The 14,495-nt window shown below is 41.4% G+C and overlaps 1 protein-coding gene across 17 annotated transcripts in view; it reads left to right on the top strand.

The window, feature by feature from the left end:
- The window catches only part of ADD1 (adducin 1), a 125,086-nt gene that overhangs the window by 52,563 nt on the left and 58,028 nt on the right, over window positions 1-14,495 (top strand). For all 17 annotated transcript variants that reach the window (XM_039540033.1, XM_039540031.1, XM_039540036.1 and 14 more), the window contains one exon: window positions 13,046-13,258. In XM_039540033.1, the coding sequence (XP_039395967.1) occupies window positions 13,064-13,258 (195 nt within the window). In that variant the 5' untranslated portion in view covers window positions 13,046-13,063. The remainder of the gene's footprint in view (window positions 1-13,045; window positions 13,259-14,495) is intronic.

Here is a 14,495-nt window from a genome sequence, read left to right as displayed (position 1 = left end):
AGGTTCATTGTTTACGTGTCCTTCCTAACCACTTTACAGTAACTCCTCACTTAGTTGTCCTGGTTAACGTTGTTTCATTGTTATGTTGCTGATCAATTAGAGAACATGCTCGTTTAAAGTTGTGCAATGCTCCCTTATAATGTTGTTTTGCAGCTGCCTGCTTTGTCCACTGCTTGCAGGAAGAGCAGCCCATTGCAGCTAGCTGGTGGGGGCTTGGAAGCAGGTGGACCAGCAGCCCCCCATCAGCTCCCGGCTCCCCTAAGTTCCCTGTGCAGTATCTGCCCAGCAGGCTGTCAATTGCTGGTAGTTCAGCTGTCCCTCCCCCCTTGCCATGTACTGCTCCTGCCCTCTGCCTTGGAGCTGCTCCCGGGAGCCTCCTGCTTGCTGTGCAGGGGGGAAGGGGAAGAGTGGGGCTAATGTCAGGGTGTCCCCATTCCCCCCTGCTCCTGCCCCCCACTTACCCCATATCTGTAGAGAGGGGTGGGGGAGACACAACAGGTCTCAGGATGGAGGGAGCTTGCCAGCAGCAGCTGCTGCCTCAACTTGCTGAAAAAGGCAATGTACTTAGTGAGGTCAGCGTACTTAAAGGGGCAATGGCGCGCACACGCACACACACACACACACTGTCTACCATGATGTCCCCCCTCCCTCCATTCCTGCTACCTTGTAGAGTGTGACACTACATTAACAACAGTGTGTTAACCCTTGAGTGCTCAGCCAAGTTCTAGTTCATCATTTAGCACTAAGGTGCATTCCTTGGGAAATATCCCACCCTCTGACTTCACCACCGCAACCAAGCTTCACAGTCATCATTTCTGTGTACAGTATTAAATTGTTTGTTTAAAACTTAGTGTGTGTGTGTGTCTTTTGTCTGGAAAAAAATTCCCTGGAACCTAACACACACACACCCATTTACATTAATTCTTATGGGGAAATTGGATTTGCTTAACATCATTTCGCTTAAAGTCGCATTTTTCAGGAATGTAACTACAACTTTAAGCGAGGAGCTACTGGAAAGGCTATTGTAATTCTTACTCTTAAAATAATCAGAATAAGAAATTCTCTTGTTCTGGTTTATAGTGGTAGAACTGGGTTGCACATACCACAGAAATTGAAGACAAGATACATTATATCAAGCTGATCACAGAAAACTGTGACCACATTGTTCACTTTCTTGTCAAAGTTTCTGTGAAACAGTCCTCGTAGCTATTGCAATGTCTGTTCTGTTTGTGGCAGCCAGTTTTCTAGGAATATCAGAAAAGTGGTGATCCAGACACAACAAAAGGACTAATAGACATTGAACACTACCTGCCTGAAGAAATGGAAAGAGACAGTGCAGGATCTTGACTTTTCTTATATTCGAGTCGCAAAGCCTGGGTACTCCTTTGTAAGTTTGGAGCCGCTGACTCAGTAAACACCATCAACCGAAAGATGCGAAAAAACATAAAAACATGTGGAAGCTTACAGGCACAACATGAGGTGCCAATGCCCACACACACTTAGAGCAGCAACTCTATCACTGGTATACTCAATCGCTGACTATTGCTCACCAGTCTGGGCAGACAGCTCACCAAATCTCTGAACATGCAGCTTAATATCATGTTGAGAATTATAACTGGAACATTAAAATCAACACCTGTTCAGTGATTGCCCACTCAGGAACATGTACCCATGCTCAACATCTGGAGAGAGACGCATACAGCTTATGAGTACAAACGAACCAGGGCCAACCTGAACTTACCAATTCATGAGAACCTCCAGACTCTTCTGAAGACACCTGAACTCTTCCAAGCCTTTTTGGGGATTGGGCTTAATCAGGATCTTCCAGACTTCAAACTATCTAGGAAGCAATGGTCTACATTGAGCCATTTCAGAATATCACATGGCAGTTGCTGTCATGTATCACACTTCTGAAAGATGTGAGACAATGCACAGTGTGCATGTGGACACCAGTTACAAACTGTAGACCACAAACCATAGACATCAGTGTCCAATTTGAATTTTTTTGCTGGTGGCATCTCAGTCTTCGATCCTGGCCATATTAATCTTCATCTAATGTAATGCATTCTAATACTATATGGTTAAAGGCCTCCTACTGATTTCAGTGGGCTTTGGATCAGGCTGATAATGGGAAATACTTGCTGATAAAGTTTATAAATGCTGTAGCCTAAGTGAATCTTTGTATAATTAGCATTCTCCGCCAGCCTCAGTTTTTCTGTCTCTTTTCTTTCCCTCTCTCTCTAATATTTCTGCTCGCCAGAACCTGTCGTCTCCAAGACTGGCATGATATTCCACCCATAAAATGCATCACCTCTGGCAGGTTAAGCTTTTGATAGTGTTTGGTATAAACTATGTAAGAGTCCAGTCTTGAATTCACAGTGTGTTTTGGTATCAAACATGAAGATGACATTTGTACTTAGTGCCAGTTCAAGCGAGCAATTTTGTTTTGTGCGAACAACCAGTTTTATTAGGATTCTAAGGACAGCAATAAATGTTCCTGCTTGTGAAATAAACTCTTCCTGTTGAAGACAAAGAGAAGAGAAAGCTTAGAAGATATAGGTCAGCTAGGATTGTTTGGCTAAAAGGAAAGTGATTGTTCGGTTTGTTAAAGACTTATTCTGCCTGCTAACGAGTCCGATCATGAACTTGCTTTATTAGCTCTTGGGCTTCCTAAGATGGTGCCAGCTTTTCCTTTTTGAAGTTCAACAGGAAACATTTGAAATGCCAAGAAAAAACTCAAGTACAACACTGCCAAAATGTTCACACTGAAGAATACACTTGTTAAAAAGATGGAAACTTTAATGGACTACCATAAATAACTTGTTTCTATACTATATAGTTTTGCTAAGTTTTCTAGGGAAGATGATTGAATAAATGTATTTCTAAAACGTTTTTTTAAAACGAGCAAGAGCAAATATATAGGAATCACTGAGGTAAAAGTAAGGTAATCAAAGTGCTGTAGTGTAAGATTTGATAAAGCTGTAATTATATACTATATACATTAAAAGAACATTACAATTGCAAAGTCAAGCACTCGAAAGTTAAGAAATGCTTAAAGTTGCCTGTGCAGTCTTAAATCAGCTCTTTTCTGCAGGGGCGGCTCCAGGCCCCAACACGCCAAGTGCGTGCTTGGGGCGGCATGCCGCGGGGGGCGCTCTGCCGGTCGCTGGGAGGGCGGCAGGCGGCTCCAGTGGACCTCCCGCAGGCGTTCCTGCGGAGAGTCCGCTGGTCCCATGGCAGTGGAGCATCCGCAGGCACATCTGCAGGAGGTCCACCGGAGCGGCAGGACCGGTGACCGGCAGAGCACCGCCCGCGGCATGCCGCCGTGCTTGGGGCGGTGAAATGGCTAGAGCCGCCCCTGCTTTTCTGTATGTATTATGATAGTCTTTATATGAACACATACTATTTTTTCCCACAGGGCCCTAGCCTCTTTCATATATACTGACTGAACTTGGATATCCTGAAGTGTTGGAGCCAGTGAATTAGAAATATATTGAATACTTGCTCTTCGCTTGCCTTCAATCTGACCTTGGCTGAGGCCTTTTTTTAAGGCATTTTTAAACTGCAGTGTCAGATTTCTGGAATCCTGAGACCCACCAACATAGATATGCCAGGAAAAACCCAAGTGTAGATGCAGCTTAGGGTTGCCAGTCCTCCAGGATTGGTCTGGAGTCTCCGAGAATTAAAGATTAATCTTTAATTAAAGATTGTCATGTAATTAAATCTCCAGGAATACGTCCAACCAAAATTGGGAATCCTGGTGCAGTTATATCAGCTCAGGGGACTGGTATAATACCAGCAAAAGGACTTTTTAGCCCTTTTAAACTGCACGTACACTAGTACGGTTTGCTTGTATAACTATATTTGGAAACCTTTTAAGTGTAGACAAGGCATTAATTTGGGGGAGAAATCTAGAGCGCCCATTCTTGTTTAGCTTTTTTGGATCAGCACAGGACATTGAGCGGCACAGAATGAATACATATGTGCCTAGCAAAGCAAAGCCTGTACTGCTTCCTTGTCTTTATGATCTCGTTTCCATATATGATCTGGGTTCTGATTGGACCACCAGTCAGATGCCACCTCTTCTTCCCCCCCACCCCCCAAAAGGGGGGGGATTCTAATGAAGTTAACAGGTACAAATTGTGAGGGATTCTATAAAGTTTTGTCAAATCTCTCTGTCTTGCTTCAGATTAAAAAATCCTTACCTTATTGTCAGTGGAAGTAACGTGAATGAGTTGGCAGACATCTTTCAGAATGGAACAGGCCAGTATTACACTGAAAAATAGTCTTTTATTAGCAATAATTGCTAGCCAAAGTGAAGGAAACTGAACCTTAGAAATCAATCCATATATATGCTAATAATGTGCAGTGGGCTTGGGTATACTGGAATTGATCTATTATATAACTGACCAGATGTGATTCTTAAATCTGAATTGTATATTGGGTTTCCTAGTACTATCTTTAGGCAATGATGTACCAACGGGCACTTTTATGAGCTAAAGATATTCTATTCTTAGATATCAAAGTGGGGGAACGGGATGACTTTAGCAAGAAACCACATTCCCATTTTGATATTACCTTGTCAGGCTGGCGTCAGTCTCATGCAAAAGGTAAACAGTGAAGCAGAATCAATGTTGTGTCTAATGATGCATCCCTTACATTAAAGGCGAACCTTTTGAAAACAGCTTTGACCACTGTGTAATTTTCAAAATAATTTGAAATGAGTGGAAGTAATAATGAAAGACTATTATTGCAGGTTGGTTCATACACCCCTTGAAATAGGGGTGGCCTATATATGCACCACATAGAAAATATCAGTAAGTGTTTCAGATTTTTTAAAAGTTAATATACATTAGTACTGGATACTGAATAGTTTTCAAAGGTTACTCTTTGAGAGTATATTAATTTGTGACTAACTCTCAATAGAGCTATTGAGAGTAGAATCTGGTATGATGAGGTTTTTATGCTATTACGTTTAATAGTACTGTTCTTGCCTTTTCAAATTATCTTTTCCACTCTTCACATTTTATTAAACAGGTTTCCTTAGTGATGTAACTCCTTGTTGTTCATTCTTGTTCACTATGCATAAAAATATGGAATTTCTGTAACTCTAAGACTGGTCTGAAATAAATAAACCAACATAAAGTTAATTTGCAGCACTCAGGTTTTTTTCAAACATACAATCAATGTCAAGCAATATCAGCTGCCAGCTAAACTTCTGCTTGCTTAATAATCTCAACTATTGATGAATTAACCTTTTTGCAATAAATAAAAGCATTGTTGACTGTTAAATTAACATAGAATCCTCACCTTGTGGAACTGTTTGTATGATACTTAAAGAATTTAGTCAAAACGTGTATTTTTATTTATTTTATATTAATGTAGACTGAGAACAGAACTAGAAGGTCCTCTTCATTTCTAATTCTGGCTATGCCCCCGGTGTGGCCATGGACAAGCCACTTAACCTCTGTTCCTTACTTTATTTTGTAGGATGGGAAACTAGGTACAAGTGATTGGGCTCAATGCGGGAATCCCTATGTCAAATTTTGTAGCCTCTGTTAAGCAAAAGGTCAGATTGGATGATTATAATGGTCTTTTTGGCCTTAAAATATATCAGTCTGTTCTTCTCATATCACTGTTATTGAGAATTAAGTACTTTCTGTTTGTATAATAGTTTGAAGGCATAAGTGCCATTGGCTAAGATATTCAGAGGGAGTAGGAATTTTGGGTGCCCAACTGGAGACGACTTAAAGGGCCTGACTTTCATTAAGTGCTGAGCACTCACCTTCTAAAAACCAACCCCCTTTAAATTGTCTCAAGTTGGTGGCAAAAATCATTGGATATCTTCTTCAAAATTTTGGCCTTTATGATTTGGGTTCCTAGATGTCCAAGAATGCAGTGTAAATTTTGATCTGGTTAAGCAGTGTGCTTTATTTTGCTGACCTAAATGTATGTTACTGCTGAACTCAGTTATCCAGTGTTGAAATCCTTTTTTGCTAGGACGGTGGAGGTTAGACTTGTTAAACAAATTATTCACTTGGCTTCGAGATAGGTAGGAGCTCTATGTTCAATTTATGAATGCCACCTGATGACCAATGCTTCTGTCTGGAAGGTGTGCTGCAACTGTCTAAATTAAATGTAGTCTCCAAAATAAAATGTAAGAGATGCATTTTAGTCAAGGGTGTAGGTAGGGGAACAAAAAAAGGAGGCAAGAAAATCGTGAAAGGCGGATAGGAGGAGGAATGGCCAAAGGGTTGGTTGCCCTCACCAAATATTAACTTACCATGTGCAGTTTTCTGCATTTTAGTCCAATCTACCTTCTTCTTTGGGATTATAAAATAACATGTCATAAAGAGAAAGTGTAATGGAATAAGAACGGGGGGAGAGAGCATGGAACAAGATGGAGGGAGTTGAGAGGTACGGTGCAGATGTAAGCAGAGTGGTGCGCAGAAGGGGTGGGGGAGTGAATCTGGGTGAGCTAGAGTAGTACGTGAAAAGGGAGAAGGAATGTTAGGGCAAAGTTACTGGGAATTACAGAGGGAGCATGGAAGTGGGACAGGAGAGAGGATGTCTCAGTTGGGGCTGTAAGACATAGAAGATTTAAAAATTCTTTCAAGGAGAAATGGGTGTCTTGGATTAAGGGCAGAGGAAGAGACATTTATTGTGCTGGCACAAGTGTCTTCATATTTGATTTATGGAGACCTTTATTTTAGGTGCTAATGGTAATTTAAAGTAGCGATCAGTCTTTAAGCTTTTAAGAGTGAATGATTGAACTCTCCTCAAAAGCAGGGAAGAGATGAGTGGTTATTTCTTTTCTCTGTTAAGTATCCTAAAGCAATTAGGGTTTGTTTGTTTTTTAACAAGTGTGCGTGCTCAGACCTACTTGCTCTACAAGAATACACATACCTCAAAGCAAAAAATGCTGTGACTAGTTCAAGGGATATCAAAACCAATATGAAATGAGAATATGGAAAATAATCACAGTTTTAGACTGAACAAACTGCCTGGTTTTTACTTTTAGCTTAAGGCGAAACTGGTTGTGGGTAATGTGTGGAGCAGAGAATTCTTAGGAAAGGAGTGATGGTTCTGCTTTATTCCCTGTACCTCTGCAATGGATACCAGATACAGACAGAAAACTGCCTTAATAAATAATTCTGCTTTGAGTCCTGTAGTTCTGCCTTGTTTACACAGGCAAAGGTGACTTACTGTTCAAAAACAGTTAAAGGCTGCTCTTTCCTAGGTCACAAGTTCAGCTTTTTTTGTGACTGAACTGTGAAAGATACCTTGGTGTAAGGTTGACTTGAAATATCTCTTCAAAGGTTACCTGCCTGATGGGATTTATTTTTACTATCAGACTCCTTTTGACTTAGAATGGAGCTCTCAAAAGAGCAAGAAGTTCTCCAGTAGATGCTACCAATGCTATCACAAGTGTGTTCTGTAAATCCTGCAGATAGGGAAAAGTGCAGCCAGTTCCGCCTTACCATTTCAGCTCTTGCAGCATTCAGCACTGAAGCTGTTCATGATGCCCCCAACCTCTTTCTGAAGTAACAGAAGTATGTATGTGGCAGCTCTGCTCTCACTTCCTATTTTCTGTTTTATTCCCTTTAGGGAATGCAGGAGTGGCTCTAGGCATGACTCCTTTCATGCCTCCTTTCATAGAGGAGATGCTGTGTTTGGAGTGCTCTGTTCCTCTGCCCCTCCCTTCCCGCAGAAGAGCTAGCAGTTCAAGCCTCTCTGTGCTATGCATCATCCCCTCTTGAAAAACTAATAGTGTCTGGGTTGCCCTCCTCCCTCATTCTCCCATCTCTTCCTGGAATTGATCTGTATAACTGACCAGATATGATTTTTAAGTCTGAATTGTATATTGGGTTTCCTGTTACTACCTCTGGGCAATGACATACCAACAGGCACTTTTATGATCTAAAGATATGCTATTCTTAGATATCAGAATTGGGGAACGGGATGACTTTAGCAAGATACCACAGCAGTTCTCTGGCTATTTGGTTCCTTTTGTCTTTTCCTCCCACAAGGAAAGGCACTAGTTGCTCTCTGAGCCCATTTGTTTGGGAAAAATTTCTACCTACTCTGAGGGGCAAGGGTCTTCAAGTCCTGCATACACTGTATGTATTTTACAATACAAGATCATATTATACTGACCTATTGTTCAGCAAAAATCAATTTTACAACTATGAGTAAACTACTTTGTGTATTAAGTGATGTTAATTTTTCAGTCCTGTATGGTAAATTAAGGAAAACCTTCTCTGCTCCAAAAAGCTTAGTCAACGTTTGATGTGATAACATAATGCAGACAAATAGGCTGGATGTTCAGGGATTGGAAGGCACAGTCTCAAAAGTGATATAGAGTTGGTCTTATTTAACCGCTTATCAGTGAATGGCTTCCAGAAAGAAACATGTTTTTAGGAGGAATGAAGATTCTGCTGTTATATACAGGTGATCAAGATAATGCTGGGGAAGAGGTGGGGGGGGGGTCAGTTGATGGAAAAAGAAGGTGAGCTGTATGTACCAGCTAAATTTTCATGTTTTACAGTGGATAACTAAAATTTTTGTATTACAATATACAGCGTTGGAGTCTTCTGTTATCATTGACGTATGAGTGTCAGTTTGATTCAGTGCATTGTCGTGTGCAAATATAAACTGATGAGGGATCCATAGATGCAGCCGCATATCAGGTTGACATAGCCACGGGTTTTTATCACAGATTGCTTTCTTCAGTCATGCTTCTCTTTGGCTTTCTCTGTTCTGCTATTGTTGATGGCTTTAACCACAGACCAACAGGTCTGCTCCATCCTGATCTATTGGCAGCAGCAGCTTCTCATGTGTTTGCGTCAACTTGGCCAGCTTTTAGGTGAGCTTTGAATGTGTTTTTGTTGGCCTCCCAGCATATGTGCTCCCATTTTCAGTTCTCCATAAACTATGGCTTTGGGGAGTTGTATACATCCATACGAACAAAGTGACCAGTCCAGCGAAGTTACACCTGTATGATTAAGGATTCAAAGTTAGGCATGCAGCACAGGTCCAGGACCAGGTCTGGCCTTAGCATGAGATGAATTGAGGTGGCCACCTCAGGTGCCAGGCTGTGTGGGGGGAGCCACTAGGACCCAGAGTGTAGAAAATCGTGTCTGCTGCTGGTGCATATGTATTCTCTCTGCTCTAGATGCACAGAGATGGTGGAGTGCCATGCTGGAGGAATGAGGGCACAAGAGACATAACAGGCAGGCAGGAGAAAATGTGAGCGGGAATAACAGAAAGCAGCAGGAGCTGCAGGGGGAGAGAGGAGGAGGAGCCCTTTATGTACCTGTCTAGCACCCCAGGAGCCTGGACTGATTAACACCAACTTCTCAGGGAGCTTCCGGTTTCCTGCTGCTTCCCTGAACCCATTTGAGGAAAACAGGCAGTCAACTGAAGTAGTAGGAGCCAATTAGGCCCTTAAGATGCTGATATTTTCCCTCGTTTAGTCCCTGCTACCAGCCTGCTTATTTGTCCCCCTTCAGCTGAGTGTTGAGAGCCACTATCGCTGGCACGGAACAGCAGTCATGAGTGAAAGAAGAAAACGTCCCTCTGGGGCAGCATTCAGAAAAAGAAAGCAAGCAAAGGAAGCTTTTCTGTCTAAGCAGGAAGGAGCTCTCCTGAGATACATAGACACAAATGTTCTCGGTGAGCCTTCCGGCACCAGTGGGGATGTGAGTGGTGAGGAGATTCCTGATCCTCCAGCTAGTCAGAGTGTAGTGACCTGGCAGACTGCAGCATCCATATCTCCATCTCAAATGGATGTTGTTATGCACATTCCTGAAGAAAAGTGTAGGTCAGAGAAGAGTGTGGTGGAGGCACAAGAAACAGCTGCTGCTGAGTTTCGTTCCTTAAGTCTAGATGATCCAGGACTGTGGATCCACTTGAGCAGTAGCCTGAGGGACTTCCTTGTACTGCATGGGCCACAGTAAGTGAAAAACTTCATGTTCCCCAAAGACAATGAAAATAGAAGTTTCCATCCAACACATTACTGGTGTGAAATCTCCAATGGTGACAAAGTGGAGAGGCTATGGGTTATGTACTCAAAACCCCAAAATGCTGCATTCTGTTTTTGTTGCAAACTCTTCCAGTCTAATATTCCAGCCACATTGGGTTCTACAGGAACAAAGGACTGGAAGAACCTGGTTAGAAATCTGGTATGCCATGAGAAGGCAGCAAATCACCAGAAAGCATTCCATAGGTGGAAAGAGCTTGAGATGAGACTAAGGTTAAAGGCCACCATAGATGATCAGCATCAAGAGAAGATTACATCAGAGTCTCTTTACTGGCAAAATGTTCTGAAAAGGCTCATTGCCATTGTGAGAGAGCTTGCTACCCAAAACCTAGCATTGTGTGAAACTTCAGATCAGCTGTAAGTGCCAAACAATGGAAATGTCCTTAAAATTGTGGAGCTGATGGCTGAGTTTGATGCTGTACTCCAGGAGCATCTAAGAAGAATCACTGCCCAAGAAATGTACACACACCATTACCTTGGAAAAACAATTCAAAATGAGATTATACAGTTACTGGCAACAAAAGTCAAACAGAAGATTGTGGCAGATCTGAAATCAGCAAGATATTACTCTGTTATTCTGGACTGCACACCTGACATCAGCCATATGGAACAAATGACTTTAATGGTGTGTGTTGTAACAACAACAGAACCTAGTGAAAATGTCCCTGCAATGGTGACTGTCAGAGAGCATTTTCTAGAATTTATTGACATTGATGATATTACAGGAGCTGGTATGACAAATGTGCTTCTTAAAAAGCTGGAAGGTACAGGAATTGTGATAGTTGACATGAGTGGTCAGGGCTACGATAATGGTGCCAACATGAGAGGAAAGAACAGAGGAGCGCAGACATGGATCCAAGAGTTAAACCCTCGAGCTTTTTTTGTCCCATGCAGTTCTCATTCATTGAACTTGGTGGTCAGTGATGCAGCATCAGCGTCTAGTGATCTATGTATTTTTTTCTCTGCATCAACTCTTCGATGGCAAATTTTGAAGCAACATCTGGGAACATCCTCTCTGACACTGAAACCACTGAGTGCCACATGATGGGGAAGTCGAGTGGAGGTGATAAAGCCTATCAAACACCAAATTGGGAAGATAGATGATGCCATAGTTGCCATTATGGAGGATAATGCTATGACAGGAACTGTTCGTAGGGGAACAGTGGCAGAGGGAAATGGAATCACCAGAAACATACATGACTTCAAATTTCTGTGTGGCTTAGTGTTGTGGCATGACATACTGTTTGAAATAAATGTTGTAAGCAAGAAACTCCAAGGTGTTGACCTTGATATATCTGGAGCAATGGAACAACTGGACAAAGAAAAGTCATACCTACAGTCTTACTGGTAAGATGAGGGATTTCAAATCATTCTGAAGAATGCACAGAAAAGTTGGCAGAGGAACTTCACACTGAAGCTATTTTCCCACATTCAAGAATACAAGAGTCACCGAAGAAGATGACATTTTGATGATGAGGCATGGGATAATCCCATCAGCAACCCCAAACAACAGTTCATAATTGAATTCTTTAACCAGGTGCTAGATTGTGCAATACAGACAGTTGAAGAACGTTTCATGCAGCTCAAAGAACACAGCAGTATATTTGGGATGTTGTATGCGCTTCCAAAACTCCTCGCTATACCTGAAGAAGACCTACACCAGCAATGCAGGGCACTAGAAACAGTGTTGACACATGATGACATGTACAATATTGATGTGAGTGATTTAGGTGATGAACTGAAAGCCCTTGCAAGATGCATTTCAGCAGGATCCATTCCAAAGGCTGTTCTGGAATATATGTGCACAAATAAGATGACCACTCTCTTTCCAAATGCTTTTTTTGCTCTGCGCATACTTCTAACACTTTCTGTAACAGTTGCCAGTGGAGAATGCAGCTTCTCCAAGCTGAAGTTAATAAAAACACATCTATGCTCCACAATGATACCAGGAGAGGCTGGTCGGCCTTGCAACCATCTCAATAGAGCATGAGCTGGCCCAGACTGTGGACCTTCAGCAGGAAGCAGTTCAAATCTTTGCAACCAAGAAGGCACAGAAACCACCACTTTGATTATTCAAACAGATAAAAATGCCAGTGTTTACTGTGCAGACAAGAAAAGTTATATTTGCTGTTCAGTCATTTGAAAGTTAAGTGTTACTTAAAATGCCTTGATCAAAAATTTTAAGTTGTTAGTTCTTCTTTATTGGGGTAGGTAACAGTAGTACCATGAGAGGAGTAGAACAGGAAGAAGGCAGAATTGAGACCTTTCAAAGTTTTGGCCCAAGCGAGGGGGCATGGGGGTGTCATTTGAGCTCCCCACATCAGGTGCCAAAATGTTGTGGGCTGGCCCTGTCCAAGACTTCAGTGTTTGTTATCTTGTCTGACTACTTGATTTTCAGATGAGATTCAGACAGCACATGTGAAAACACTCTAGTTGCCTCTAGCTAGGCCTGCTGTAGTATCCATGTTGCACAGTTGTAGACAAGAGTACTTAACATGACTGCACAATAGAAACTAATCTTAGTGTTGGGAATATTGAATCTTACATGTCATTTTGTACCACTTTATGTGCATATTGAGTGTCATTGGTGTACATTAGAAAACTTCATATTCTGGACTCCACCCTTCTAGTGTTGTCTATGGGAAATGTGAAAACTGAATGGATAACTAAAGATGCATTATTACATGGAGAGCCTGTTGTAGTAGAGACTATTTGAATAGCTGTCTTGTTTGACTTTCCACCTTACTACTACAAAATTATATGCCTGAGTACATAATACTTTTTAGTACTTTTTAATTTAACAAAATATACATGGCTTCCTGCATGCATACTATTAAAATTGTGGCTTATGCAGTGTGGAAGCCAAAGTAATTTTGTTCTTGATTTTGTGCTGTGTTGAAACCAAGAACATGTTTGAATACAGATCTGTGTTGCTGTCTTATAAATACTCATGTATTATCAAATCTAGGTTCTAACTTTTTTCATGGTTTGATTTTTCCCTAGGACACTTAAAATTCTGCTATGAATGGTGATTCCAGTGCAACGGTGGTGACTTCACCACCCCCAACAACAGCGCCTCATAAAGAAAGGTATTTTGATCGAGTTGATGAAAATAACCCCGAGTACTTGCGAGAGAGGAATATGGCTCCTGACCTGCGCCAAGATTTCAACATGATGGAACAAAAGAAGAGAGTCTCCATGATTCTGCAAAGCCCAGTAAGAAAACACCATATTTTCCCTCAGTGTTATATATTTTGATTTTGGTTACTTTGCACTGTGATACAGTATGTTCAACAGAAGTTTAGAGATATTTAAGGCTACATGCCCCCACTGCTACTACCCTTGCTACCGTGACTACACTGCTATTTATGCTCATGATAGCTTGGTGAGAACTAGCACGAGTATGTATACATGAGCAGGGGAATCACACTGCGACCTCGTAGTGCAGATGTAGCCTAAGACTTATTTGATTTCCTTGCCTATGTAAGAGTCGTCCTTAGAACATAATTTTCTAGTGTGGTGTCCAGTCGAGTTTTATTGTCCCAATTGATAGTTTCATCATTTTATTTGGGAGACAGTTCCACGCTCATCAGGAAGATGCTTTTATGATACTCAGCTCAAATTTCTCCTTTACTTAATTAGATCCGTTTGCTCCCATTTGAAATTCCTTTTTTTATTGTAAATTCCTCCTTGCTTTTTAATGTTTTAAACCCAAATATGTGTAATTACTTCAACTCTTAATTGTTGTTTAGCCAAGGTAGACATATTTTGCTCTTGTAACTTTTTCTCATATGTCATTACTTTGTGAAATGTTCAGCAGATTTTTTTATACCCTTTGTTTCCATAAGGGAAGCCAGAGGATAAAGTGATTGATTTAAATTTGGTACTTAAGTATGTGTCCTTGACTAAAATCTGCTCTTTCCTCAGATGGCTTTCTCTTCTTTCGGCAGTTTAGTCTTTGCATAGCTAATGAGTGGGTTACAAGACTCACTTTTCATGAAATGTCTTCTCTGAGAAGAATTGGTATGCATGTTTTGTGATGTCATAATTAGGGTTGTCTCCTTTCAGGTAGGCAGCAACCCTGTTGTATTGATCCCACCAGCTAATACCCCTGTTTCAGTTTGTTTCCCCTTCCTGCAAGCTTTAGCTCTGTGCTTCATGTCTAACAGTCATACATGTTGTATTATCCTTCTTCAGGAGCAGCGGGAAGTTGTTAGTTTGCAAAGGCTGATAAAACTCATGCCACTTGTAACTGCAGAGAGCAAAATTTTTAAGTGACAGAAACAGGCCCAGTAAGTCTGCCACCAGCTGACTTGGCAGGGAGGAGCATGTAGTGTCTTTCCCTCTGAAGAGTGCTGAGAAGATATTAGGGAAGGAATGTGTGAGGCTGGCAATCAGGTTGGTTATGGTTCTGCAATTTTGTGATGTTTAACAATATCCAATACTTTGTTGC

The sequence above is a fragment of the Mauremys reevesii genome, linkage group 5, assembly GCF_016161935.1.
Source record: "Mauremys reevesii isolate NIE-2019 linkage group 5, ASM1616193v1, whole genome shotgun sequence".
Classification (NCBI taxonomy): domain Eukaryota; kingdom Metazoa; phylum Chordata; order Testudines; family Geoemydidae; genus Mauremys; species Mauremys reevesii.
The sequence above is the reverse complement of the archived record's forward strand: the minus strand, read 5'-3'. Positions and strand labels throughout refer to the sequence as shown.